This window comes from Ptiloglossa arizonensis, chromosome 11, assembly GCF_051014685.1.
Source record: "Ptiloglossa arizonensis isolate GNS036 chromosome 11, iyPtiAriz1_principal, whole genome shotgun sequence".
NCBI lineage: Eukaryota > Metazoa > Arthropoda > Insecta > Hymenoptera > Colletidae > Ptiloglossa > Ptiloglossa arizonensis.
Window position 1 is genome coordinate 6,126,597 of NC_135058.1, and position 13,840 is coordinate 6,140,436.

The window sequence follows — 13,840 nt, forward strand, 5'->3', positions numbered from 1 at the left end:
GAAAGTATGTCGCCCGAGCGAACAAGACTTATTTAAGTTTCGTTCGTGTCATTTTTGTTTTTTTTTTTCAATGAATAGAAAACAAGTAAAAAAGAAAAAGAAAATCGATGAAAAATTCTGTATCTCGAATTGTTGCAATTAACGGAAATACGTAATGGGAACGTTCGACGTGCCGATTTCCAAATTCGACTGTTTTCCATGAAATTATTTCTAGGGATTTGGCTAAACGGAGAAGCCGCACACTGACATTTCAAATTTAATCGTTCGGATGCGCTTTTACTGTGCTGTTCCACATTCAACGGCAAATCGAGATTAACTAATAGGATAAATATAATACAGGTCGGCAGGTCCAAACGAACGAAGCTGTGTGAATATTGAATGGGCACGTTCGTTCGTAAATTTTAATCGGATATAACGTTATTCCGATCATTTCACGGCACTCGTGACAGTTTTGCCACGGTGTGGACGAATAAACCACGTTTCTGTTCGCGATTTTTGGAGAAAGGAATGAAAATCGTGTTAGCAATCAAGCATTATCGAAAGTGGAGAACCTAGTCGGAATTAAAAATGTTTACGGTAACGTGCACACATCGATAACATTTTATCTCGATACGTACTTTGGACTCGGGAATAATAAATCTTACGTTAACACGTGGATTGCACAGTTTTCATCGCGAAGGATTCGTTGATTCTAAATGTTGAAACAAATCTGTTTGCTTTAATTTCTGTTCACTGGAGCACCCGCGCGAAACATCATTGTGAATTTGGTGTAAACTAAATTTTACGATCAGTATGCCGCGACCGCATTATGCATGTTTTCTATATAATGTTTGTTAGTCGTGATGGAGCATCGTTAAACTTTACGATTTAACTGGGTTTGGAAGTTTACAAAGTTGTTCCATAAATTTCGATTTGTTCGTGCAGAAACGTTGCTCGAAGCGTTTTCTAGTTTATTATATTTTGAAGAAAATAACGTACACGGTGTTAGTAATTACTGTCGTTATTTCATCAAGATAACGTATATTGCAATTGAATATTTCGAAATCTTTATTTCTCAAAAATGTAAAAGGCTGTAGAAAACTTAGAAGCGATCGATACACTTTGCATTCCAATGATAATTTTCATACAGTATGGATTTTTAATTCTTAAGAGCGCGCAAGATGGTCTTAAGCAAGGATCAAAGTATTTTATGGTACATATTGTTGATAAATGTAAATAGAAAGTGTCCAGTTAACAGTGGTCGTCGAATCAATCCTGTTTCTTAATTGAAAATCTCTAAACTTCTTTTATTCGTTAAATATTGAACTCGGGGTAAAATTAACGTCTTGTCGTGTGTTCATGACAATGTTATGCAATTATATGCTAACGAAACATTATATGAAAACAATTGGCAAGATAGAAATACAGAAGATAATTAGAGACGTAACTAGTGACCCCCATCACACTGGTCTCGATATAGCATTCGACGAGTAAAGACAAGTAAATTGTATAATATTGTGACGGGATACGTTCTTACAAAGCCTATTCAAAGATAAATAGTAACGATCCGTGGGTGTTTTCCTTTCTTGAAAAAAGTAAGTCGAAAATATGGAGTAAAAATTTGTTCAATTTTATCAGTCAGGTACGTGCGTACTTCGGTTACGTTGAAATTCAATTATCTCGAAAATGAAAGCTCGTTGCGAAGAAAGAGCTTTCGCGGTTCATTTATTTATTTTTTTCGAGGCAAGTCGTATCGTTTCAGATTCTACCGCATATTATTATTATCATCACCGGTATTAGGATTATCGGTTTAAATAACCCTGAAAAAATATGGTATAAAATACGAGTGAAATATAATTCGTGACGTGGAGAAGCTTCTCGTATTGATTTCTTACGTAAAATGTACTCCACAAAAATGCCTCCTATTCATCTTAACTTACCTGTCTCTCTCACAACGCAAACGCAGTATCGATTTCGTTTCGTCTCATCTACGGTTTGTCACGAAATTTCATCATCGTAACGTGTTTCCCGCCGTACGGTCCCACACGTTACGTATAATATAAATGCACGTATTTGCACACGAGGACGATGCATAAACACACGGTCGCGGGTACAGGTTCGTTGGCGCGTGTGCGCGTGCGCGTGTGCGTAATGTATTCAGGTGCGTGAGGATTAAACGGGGCGAGATGTAAAACAGGTAAACCGGTAGGTAGTGCGCGGGAATAAAGGATCGTGCAGATATAACTTCGGTATTACGTATGCGCATAACTTACGGCAGCCAGCCTCGACATTTTTGCAAATATAAATCCGTGACTTCTTGGGAAAGCTTGCGTGTCTCGTGATTTGTGGATCGCTCGATGTATGACGCGACCGTTGTTGACTCACTGGCTGAGGAAATAAAAGCGAAGAATCCGAAACGACGTTTAGAAAATTTAACATTGTAGCTCGATGGCAACGTCGGCACGTGGCGCGACATTTTAGCAAAAATATGTCACTCGATATAACCGCGGTATCATCGGTTTATATCGTTTCGTACTCGAACGTTTCCAGCGTACCTTGAGCAGAGTGCCTGAAAATTATGTATGCTAATGTAATTGGCCAATACAGTTCGAAACGATGAGAAAAAGGCAGGTCAAAGAACTAGTTCCTCGGAGATGTGCTATTTGTTTTATTCGTATGTTCGTATGATTTTACGAAAATGCAGAATATTACCAAGTCTTGAAAATTAAGACTCGCGATCACGATTTTCCAAAGTACCAAATATTTGGTACTCGAACGTGAGTTCATCAATACTTTAAGTATAATAGTTTCGTTAACGTCAGATAAGTTTGTACCTCCAATCTACTGAATTTTGTCAACTGATTGGTAAATCGAAATTAAAAAAGAATATTACTTCCTTCCTGATATTGGTTCATTTAACTGAATTCTCTGGAAATACAAATCTCTGATTATTTTCACCGGTGCTCTGGAAGAACGTTTAGATAAAGGAATGCGAGTACATGTGGAAATCTATTCACTGTAGGAGGAAAGACGTAATACAAAGTTATTCCACGGCTATTCATTTATTTCAACTAGTATTTATCGTCCGATAAAATTCGAGATTTTTATCGTTAATAAATCTGCGTTTCTTTAGTTGTGACACTTTTGATATAGGAGTGCGATTGTATCTCCTAAAGCATGCACTGTACGGAAAGTTCAGATACGAGAGTTATTTAAGAAACTTTTTCAAAGACGTAAACTAACTCGAGTGTTTCAAAATCGGGAAACGTCCGTATCGTAAATTAGAAGGAAACTTTTCAAATGTGCTTCTTACTTAAACGGTGAAGAAAAATTCTCGCAGGACATGGAAAAATTTTCAATAGACATGACTGCACAATTCTTATTCAATATCACTTTGAATAGCGTCACTTCAGTTTCTTTGAGTTAGGCTGGCAAACGTCGGTGCAACGAAAGAGCAACAATATTTCACGTATCGATACACTTTCTTCGTAGCTTCTTAGCAAGAATTACCCATTTCCGAGATTTATTGATTGCTTTTCCGTAGTTGCTGCTGGCGTGGTGTGAAATTGGAAACTCAGTACCCTTCAGAGACCATTAATACTTAAACCGTGATTCTATTTATATAAATGTAGCGTACAGGATGAAGATTTTTCACTGAAAACACCGCGATCTTCTTTTGTACACGAAACTATAAGAATGATAAAAAGTCACGAAACGCCGAAAATATCGGTACCAAATTTTAAATCTAAAAAAAAAAAGAAACGTTTAAAAGCTCGATCGGGACAAATCTGCAAATGTCCCGAGCAAATTAAGAAAGTATAGATTACGTTGATACGGCGTTCAAATATTAATACACAAGGAATTGGAAATTAGATACAATGGTTCGTAATCACGCACAATTACGTAAAAGCAAAGGGGAAGAAAGGGGATTAATCATTTATACGACGTATTTGTTACACCATTAATTATATTTTTAGAGCCGGAAAATTTGTTCGTAGAGACTGCTTTAATCATTTTAAAACTTGAATGTTTCATGTGTTATATTATCTGTCGCTAATTTGTTCACTAAAACATAGAACTATAAATTCGAAACATCGTTGTTACTATTTATATAAATCTGATTACGAAGTGCGCGGACTGATCGGTCGAAATTTCTGTCCAAAGAACAAAAACACGGAAGGATAAATTACCCTAAAGTTTGCTTCCTTGAAATTCAAATTCCTCTCGCTTCATTTAATTTCCATCGCGTGGAAAATGCTCGGTTTCCTTTCGTTTTTCGACTTAACTGAAAATGTTGCGCGATGCTAATCGGTCGTATCGATTATTCTGCATAGAAATGGGGTTGCAACATTCTGCTTTGAATAATGTAGGTGGACAAAGAGCGAAACTAATCTTGTGCATATACACTGCAGCAACTATTAATCGATATCAATTACTATTTAACAGCTTCGCGTCGAAAAGTTGTGAAAGCCCCGTTTATTTATTATTTTTTTGATACACAGATTACTGCCTGCTATTAGATGGGTTTACACAACGAAAGGGCAAAAATTAAGAGCAAAGTGTAAATCCGATTTTTTAGAATATATATTTCCGATATCGGTAATAATCCAAAGGTTTTGATTCGAATGAAACCATAGGAATGATACAACTTGTAATAATTATTATCGTATTAGGAATAATTATCAATTTTCAATTTCTCTATATTTATGACATGGGTAAGTAGCAATCGAAAACGATGTATTTATAACAACGATGACTATCGTCAAGAATAGCATTTTCATCATCTTTGGTTTGTGAATTAAGAGCATATGTGTTACTTGTTAAAGAATGATATATTAAGTTACGTTACTTGTCAGATCATAAAATGAAGAAGAATTTCAAGATATTTGCGAACTATTTCAATGCGGTCGTGACTTTCACTGCCAGGGAAGCCAGGAAATTCGATTTGCGAATTTGTTTAACGCGTATTATCGACGCCAAAAATGTTCGAAATGCTTCCTCGCATTTTTACGACTCTCCTGTATTATTTATCCAATGAACGTTTATTATTACTGTTCGCGGTATTTGTGTTACGATTTTCATCCGCGAAAGGTTACGATATAAATATTCTTGCTTCCTCGTACGTAAATGAACGACGAACTCGAGGTAATTTTATGCACGAAAAGTTCACCGTTCACGCCAAAGAAGAATTACTGGCATCCAGAAGAATTGTCTCGTTTATAAAAGACCTACCTGCACCTGCCTGTCCGTTAGCAATTTCCGCAAAAAGTAGTACCGTGGCGATGAATTTGAAGAAATCACGTTACGAAATCGCGAGGAAAAAAATTTCACTTCAAAGTGACTGGTGCGTTAATCAACGTCACGAAGTATGAAACATACGTCAACTCGAGGTAACGTAAACTATACCATTTTGCGAAGGAAGTTCTTACGAACGAGCATCGCGAGTTCTTCAACCGTGAAACTGACTCGCGTCGCACAAATACACACGGTAACGACCCGATGGAATTAAAACCGTTCAAACATCCGCAAACCGAACGACTTCTCGTCGACGAGGGCTCAAACTCGCTCGAACATCGACACGAGGAAACCGCGCAGAATTCTCCGTCTTTGGAACTGATCCAGCGAAAAATAAATTTCCACGGTGACCAATTTTAACGTCGTCAAACAACCACAAACACGAGGCAACGTGATCTACCCTTCGTCGAGGAAAATTCCAACAATCGAGAACCGCGAGACTCTCGACCGTGATATTAACCCACATTACGCGAATACAAACAGCCACGATGCAACGAGATTAAAATCGATCAAACCTCTGCAAACCTGACTCTCGATCGACGAAGTTTCCCAAACTCGGTGGAAAATCGTGACGCGGGACGGGTGAACAAATCCACGTCTTCGCAGTCCCGAGAAATAAAAATGGTATCCTCGTATCGACCGATCTCGATACCATCGAACATACGCAAACTCGAGACAACGAAAATCACACTCGTACCTAAAGAAGTAGCAACAAATCGAGCGTCGTCGTCCTCTCGGTCGCGATATCGACCCGCGTTCCACGAATACAAACACAACGGAATTAAAATCAATCGAACGGATCCGCGATTCTCGATCGGACGTCGGTCTCTCGAGCTCGAATCGAAGCTCGAGGAACAGTGTACCCTACCGATCCCGGTTCTTATCAAACGCGAGTCACCTCGAGGCAACGTGGACTGCGCGCTCGTTGAAGAAAGTCCGGAGAATCGAGTCCCTCGAGCGCGAAATTCACTCGCGTTGTACAGGTACACACTTTACTCCGCATTTCGGTGGCAAGCCGACGAAATGAAAATCGATCGATCACCCGCGAAAACCCGTTGCTCTACCCTAACGATCTCTCCCCGATCGAGAGGTCTCTCTCTCTCTTTCGCTCTGTCTGGGAGAATTCGTTTTGGGATCTCAGGACACCCGGAAGGAAGCCTGGTGGGTAACGTCTGAGAAATTCACGGGTAGCGTCGGCAAATAAAAGCGGTGGTTCGCGTAGCGTCGAAAAATAGGAAAAGAAGAGGGAAAGCCAGCCCGCGGTGCGTCGTCTATATATCTCGGCTCTCGTCGGAGAGAGAGAAAGCTCCACACACGTGTCTGCCCTTCCTGCGTCACACGTTTTCCCCGATAGTCGGCCACGTAGCGCAATCTCCAATTCGTCGTCCCGCGGCACATCGGTGTTCCACGTACCGCGTGTTCGTGTACACGATCACAGACGGAATTCGTCGGGAGGGCGCATGTCTGACCGACGACGGCTAGGAGGGCGCGAGCAAGAGGGTAAACGCGAGGGTTAGAGGGAGACGAGAGCCCAGTGTTAACCCCCACTTTGCCTCTCGTGGCATCCGACACTGCCGAGCCCTGGTCACTAGTCCGACCAGTCTACCCTGTCACGGCACGTTACGCGTACTCGTTTGTTCGTCGGACTCCTTCTCCTCTCTTTCTCTCTCAACCCCGTACGCCTCTCGTGGTCGATCGTGGATAGGGAAAAAAGATAGACGGAAAAACGAGAGAAAGAGGAGCCGTAACGCGCACCGGACGAGAATAAAAAAAAAGAGAGAAAGAAGAGAAAGAAGAGAAAGAGAAAAAAGAAAAAAGAAAATTACAGAAGCGATTCGAATCGTCGATCGACGCGTCGCGGGTCGGGCGTCGCGATCGGGACGATAAATGGGTAACGTCCGCGTGCACGTTCTCGGCGTCGAATCAGGGACCGGCGATCGTCGTTCCGTTCGATCGACGCGTGCCGTACACGCTCCGATCGTGCGTGCACTCCGTCGTTCGTTCGCGCGTTGTTGAAACGCGACTCGCGCCGGTTCTTCGAACTCTCCGAGTCCTGCGCGCGGACTGTGCGAACCGTGTACGAGATTCGAGGGGTTGCAACCGTCTCGCGAGCGATCGTCTCGATCGTTCGACCCGGTGCACACGCGATCGCGACGGTGGTTGTTCGACGAAGACGGGGAATTCGTTTACGTTGAAACGATTCGGGAACACGTTGAACGAATCAGTGGCACCGCGTTTGGTGGATCGAATCCGAGAAGAAGCGAGCCGGCATCCGAGAAACATCGACGCCGGTGATATGGAGATCACCTGAGAGAAACCATCTCCACCTTGTCGCTCGTTGTTACGCGGTAACGGTCGAATTTCAAGACCGTTGAAATTTCATGGGATTTCAATCGACGAGATTACCGCGCGTCGCTCAGAAATTAAGTTACGGGGCTGGAAAGCCTGCCGATCGATGCTGCTAGTCGCTCGAGAGGAGAGAGTCTCGACGCGCGAGAGAGAAACACGTACCGAGGGAAAGTGAGGAGAGAAAAAAAAAAAAAAGAAGCAAAGCTGGTGGTGTTTGACGACCTCACGTGCGTCGAGGTTCGCCGAGGTCGTCGACGGTTCCTGGCGGACGGTGACGCGTGACCTTCGACTATGGTTCACGCGTCGGTGACCAATGCGCTCGACGCCGGTCTGTCAACCCTAGGAGACAACGAGGTGCGCGTCGAGTTCCTCTCGCGACTCTAGACGAGTTTAAAGACACACGTACCGATCCGAAACCTCGGTTCGGATACGTGTAAAATCGTCGAACGTTTACGTACCTTTCGAGTGTCCTTCCGTTTAAGAGCTTAGAGATATCGAGGATCACCCGATTAACTTCCTACCGGCTAATTGGCTCGACTTATCTTTCAGAAGTGCCGGGAGAGAGCCGTTCAACGAGGTGCACGGCTCGTTCGACAACGCACGTTTCATTCGTCCGCCCTTGTGTCAAAGGTTGATCGGTTCTCGCGTTCGTTCGATTCGATACGCGCCGATCGATCTCCGGGCCTTGGCTCGTCGAGACGCTCCCACGAAGAGAGTGTACCACGTTTGTTCGATCGTTAACGCGGTTCGTTCGTTCGCCCGCCCGGAGATTCGAAGGATAGGCGTTTGTCTCGACGAGACACCGGTGAGGATCAATCGGTGTACACTTGCGCCAATTTGTGCACGCTCGATTCGAATACCGGAGGTGCAAACGACCGTTCGTCTTTAACCTCGTCGAAGCGTGGAGAATGATTGTCGCGGTGTCTAAATCGGTTTCTCGATGGCACCGTTTGAATAAGTAAACCCAGCCGAAGCAACTGTTAACGAAGAACGACAGGATATTGGCGAGACGACGTTAAACGGGAGTATTTTCGATGTTGATTTTGTAACGATGCACGAACGACACGATCGTTTTCTGGTCTCTGTACGGGCGATCGTCGCGGTAGAGGACCGTCGACGGTTTCTCGCGAGGAAATATCCGGACGCGTCGTTCGAAAATTTGGAAATCGTCCACGCGAGCGGACTTAACGCGTGTCCACGTGTTTGAACGCCTCGCAACGGGTCGAAATTACACCAAGGTGAAGGGAACGGTGGATCAGCGGTGGAGAATAGCTGGGAATAAAGTTCATCGTTCAACGCGCTCCGGAGGTGGTGCGTTTAATTCGAGAAAGTGTGATCATTGGGAACGGTGACGAGGAAATTCCGTCGGGTCGGGTAAGGAGCTTAAATTGCAAATACTAGCGGATCGAGGACATCCGTTCCACGTGGCGTCGACTTGTGTCCCGGATCGGAATGTAATTTTAGCGAATAGATCCCCGACACCGGCGAGGAGGGACTGCGTAAGATCTCGTAACTCGTGTCTGGGTCGCGGTCTCGAGATCGCGCAGCCGTTAATCGAACTACGCGAACGAAGTTGAAGCAACTTCGCGAACCGCGTTCGTGCGAAATTTGAAGCGAGACGTCGTGTAAAATTGCACGGCGTCGGTTACCTTTCGACCAAACGGACGAAGAGGAGAGAGATTCTTCGCGGACGTTCGAGCGGGAAGTAATACCTCTAAAAATAATTGCGTAAACAGTGGGTGTAACAGCTGATCTCAATTGGCAAGACTCGTCTCAGTGGTTACGTCAGTTAACTCTAACAGGAACCGAACCTGCTTGTACTCCGAAGCGAAGTCTATTTTACTACGCTCGTTTAACCAAACACTCGCGACCAACAAAGCAACAAAAGAAGAAAAAAAAAATATAGAAAAAAAATAGATACGAAAGAAACAGGGTAAACCGTGATTTTTTCCGAACACAGTCACCTTTAAGCGTTAAGCAGCAGACAATCAACCATGTCGGTGCTCTGACATCCGAAAATCTATACGCGAGATACGAACCGTTATCGATCACGAAACGATGACTCGAGCCCGAGCCGAATTCACGGCGTGGTATCGCAACGGAAAATTCGTACGTCGAACACCGAGGACAACGTGAATTTAAGAATACCGGGAGCTATTCGTAACGTGGTATTTCGCGACGCCTCGATTTCTGCAGCGGGATCTCGATCGATCGAAGGCGTAGAAGCCGAGCACGAGCCGTCGAGGTCACTTATGATGGGCTGCAGACCGGCAGCTAAGTCGAAGGTGGTGGAAGGGTGCGGTCGCGGGCAGCTCGAGGCGACTTCCTCGTCGCCGAGGTGTACCGAGGTCATCGAGCTTCCCAGCGAGACGACGATCATTCAGAAGAGAGAGGACCGAGGCTCGAGCGGCGCCTGTGAAACGGAGGAGGAAGAGGAGGAGGAAGAGCTGACAACGGAACGATCGCATTGGGCCTCGCGGTACGAGCTGTCCGTCACCGGGAACAACGTGTCCAAGTACAGCAGATAGCTGCCAAGTGAGGATGCAGAGGTTGCGCTCGACCTTCAAGAGGTCGCGCACCCCGACGGGAGCCGAGATGAAGTCTCAGTCGAGTCTCGAGGTGCCGAAACAGGTCAGATCGGCTTCGTTCGACGAGATCCAATTAGAAGCGAAACGTCAGGACGACGTAAGGGACGCGAGATCGACAAGAACGACCTCGTCGTCCTCGTCGTCCTGTTCGCCGGCCAGATCCCAGGATTCATCCCGTGGTAGACGATCGGCGACACTTAGGGTGCCGCAGCTGCAGAGCGGTCAACGATCGAAGAGTTTCGACGTGTGCGAGAGAAGTTATGGCTCGTCCTCCAGCCAGCAATCCCTCGGCAGCGTGCGACGATCCGAGACACCGACCATACAGGTCTCCGGGTGTTATCACTGTGCCTGCGTCGAGGAGTACAAAAATCTTTACTCGAGCAGGGACGACGACGATCCCTCGTCGAGGGAGGACGATGAGGTGGACGACGTGGACGATACCACCGACGACGAGGACGATTCCGAGCTGGAACCGAAGAGCGAGGGTAGCCCGGAGATCAGGGTCACTTTGATGACGTTTCCCGAGAAAGAGTCGGATATTTCGGACACGGTTACGGACACGGTGCTGGTCACCCCTTTGGTACCATCCGTAGTTCCGACACCTGTAGTTCCCGAGATCGTACCGGAGGTCGTGCAGGAGAACCTCGACAACAACGAGATCAAAGGTGGTTTATTTCCGGAGAGGCAACGCAGAAGGTCGATCGCTTCGCCGAAACTCGCGCGACAAGAGGCTCTGACCTCGTATCCCGTCGAGTTGCCCACGGTGGTCAGCTCGACCGAGGACGAAGAGAAACCGGACGACGAGGACGACGACGAGGAGGACGATAACGTCGCGGCCAGTAAGTGCAAGTTCGTCGTAAGGGACATCTTTTTGACGGTACCCGAGCTGAAGAGGGATCGCGCCGCCTCCGTGGACTCATGTTTCAACAACAAAAATGGGAACGGGGAGGACGCGGACACCCTTACCGTGCCTCAGCAGAACATACGGTCGAAGAGCGTCGATATCGTTCTGCCCACCGAGCAGCAGACGAGGTACACGGCTCTGCTACCCGGCACCGAGGCTCGACCTACAAGAGGGTGGGTACGTCTGGTGAATGGAACAAGTCCCTTGTTCCGAATACTTTCAATCTTTTAAATGTTCCGTCTGCTCGATTCTATTCGGAACGCTTCTCGCTCATTTCTCCTCGCTCGTCAATGTTGTTTTTTCTTTTTTTTTTCTTCCTTTTTTTTCTTCCACTTTGTGCCTCTGTTGCGTGTGTGTGTGTTGTTATTTTCGATGTTGCGCGTTGCTCGAAGATCGACCGTTGTAACCGGGATCTGTCACGGTAGAGGACCAGAGTTCGTTTGTCCTCGGATCTACGGAGGATAATGTAGACTTGTATTCGGTTGTTCGGACAGTCGTTTCGTTTTCCAAAACCGAGAATACGTAATTCAATAAAATGTTTTTACGCTCTAAAAAAATCGTGTTTCGTTCTCACCGAAAAAACGTAACGACTTTCCGAACAACTCAATAGTTACGCGAAACAAATAGTCGAGATTTGGAATTAATTTAGACTTTTCTAACGTGCGATACTTCGCGAAGAGGAACACTTTGCTGGTCGGAGGTTTTCAATTTTTCACCGAATGGATAACCAAGATTGGAATCGGTTCATAATTTAGAACTATTTTGTAAGAGTTTGGTAATAAGTATTGCTTTACAAACGCCTGCTGGTCGGGAATTTCAAATTTTCATTCAGATCAGAATCGATTCTTGATTTCGAGTTACTTTAGAGTATTTTAGCAATGAGTAGTATCTTCTACTTTTGGTTTTGACAAAATTACTCCGAATATCACGAATGAAATACGGTACACACTCGATGAAACATTTCAATGATTAATAGAAACGGAAAGATACGTTCCAATCGCGAAGTCTGAATACAAAATTCCATCGAGTCATGCGCGACATCGTTGCAAGGTAATCGGATCCGATTGGTGACAGTGGCGATCCGATCGGTGACAGTGGCGTCAGCCACGACTTATTGAAATTGTTATTCAGACCTTGTTATTGCTCGTCGGAATCTGAACATGCTCCATATTCAATATATTTTCTAGCTCCGGTAGTTTACGAGATGTTTAAGTGAATAACTTTCGTTCGTAACTTCGAGGGTAGGTTTCACCCCTTGAATATGAATGTCACTCGATAAGAAGAAATCTACGAGACTGGTAGTTTTTAGTGCACAATTTCTCTACGAAGTTTCATCGAAAGCGGAGATTGTCAATTGGGCGATGTTCCCTGTTAGATGTCACTAATTGCTCGTACAGTCTGCTCGAACTAATTACGCGCTGATACGGTACCGATTAATTGGAGATTGTTGAAACGATAAATAGCGTCGTGTCTGGGGCAGGATCTGCTAGATAAGCCTTACCGATGAGCCCATCTAGGAGATCCGAGACGAAGCGATATTGCTCTCTCTACCAAAAATATTACACAAAAAAGAGTTTCTCTCTGTACGTGGAAAGGGTTTCAGAAGGGGCGTTGGGCATCTAAATGATAAGTGGGCCGGATCTCTCTCGATCTCTAAGAGACCTTGGTTGTAACGGTGTGGCAACAATTGAATACTAACGTCGAGAAACGTATGTGTGGAACGATCCGTAGAATTGTTTCAACCACGAATATATATCGATACTTGTCGGTAATAAGGTTTTAGAAATTCTCAAGAACACGAGGATCCCCAGGTTTGCCTACTAATTGCATTATTCGACGACTCGAACGTTTATCGTGACACTACATTCGCGTCGGTTCGTCTAGAAATGTAATTAATTTTAACAGATTCGGGAACACCGAGAAACTAAATGTTTATCTAGGAGTTACGATTGGATCAGTTTCACTGTGCACCGTTGAATATTAGTTCGGATATTATTTATTTTAATTTACTTGCGAAGCACTTGAGATTTGTTCGAATGTCATGCATACTTGCAACGAGTATGTAAATGATTCGGAAGTATAAAAAATACTTTAAGTTTAACGAGCAGGAAATTTTTCGAAAATAAACTTTTCACGATACACGGATAATTTAACGATAACTTACTTTTTGGCAAACAATATACGGTCGTAGATTTATATTATTTATACTGTATGCAAGTTTATACTGTATTATCTTTACAGTATTTTTTTTTTTCATCGATAAATTGTCCTGTCAGTTTTGAGAAATTTCATTCGACGCGTTAACGATATAACGAACTATACGCATCGTTTTGAACATTTAAAAGGTGATTTCGTTTCAAATGTATGGTTTCGTTGCGACAGTAATAAAGCTTCGAACAACCGTAGCTACGTAATTATTTAGTACGGGACCCGTGTTCATATATATTCCGGAAACTAACCGTTGCAATAAATTTTCAAAGTTTTGTCCACTCGTTACGAAACACCTTTATTCGTGACAGTGGTCTATCGATTATCGTCGATGCGTTCAAATTCGTAATAGCGGTCGACTTTATCGAACACATTTAACCACCGGCGGGATTTTGAAAATATTCCGAGTTGAAAAACTTTCTACGCGGTATACGTTACGAAAAATGAAAATTCTCGATGGACATTAATTTCATTAATTTCGATACAGACCCGGTGTTTCCCAAATAGAAAATACAAT

General features: G+C 44.3%; 2 protein-coding genes across 2 annotated transcripts in view; both read left to right on the forward strand.

Moving 5' to 3' along the window:
- The window catches only part of LOC143152616 (uncharacterized), a 48,155-nt gene extending 39,643 nt beyond the window's left edge, over positions 1–8,512 (forward strand). The window contains exon 2 of the mRNA XM_076322926.1: positions 8,173–8,512. Coding sequence (XP_076179041.1) covers positions 8,173–8,512 — 340 coding nt within the window. The remainder of the gene's footprint in view (positions 1–8,172) is intronic.
- A 1,652-nt stretch (positions 8,513–10,164) lies between these two features.
- Rdga (retinal degeneration A) overlaps positions 10,165–13,840 on the forward strand; it is a 62,112-nt gene continuing 58,436 nt past the window's right edge. Inside the window, exon 1 of the mRNA XM_076322917.1 lies at positions 10,165–11,288. Coding sequence (XP_076179032.1) covers positions 10,165–11,288 — 1,124 coding nt within the window. The remainder of the gene's footprint in view (positions 11,289–13,840) is intronic.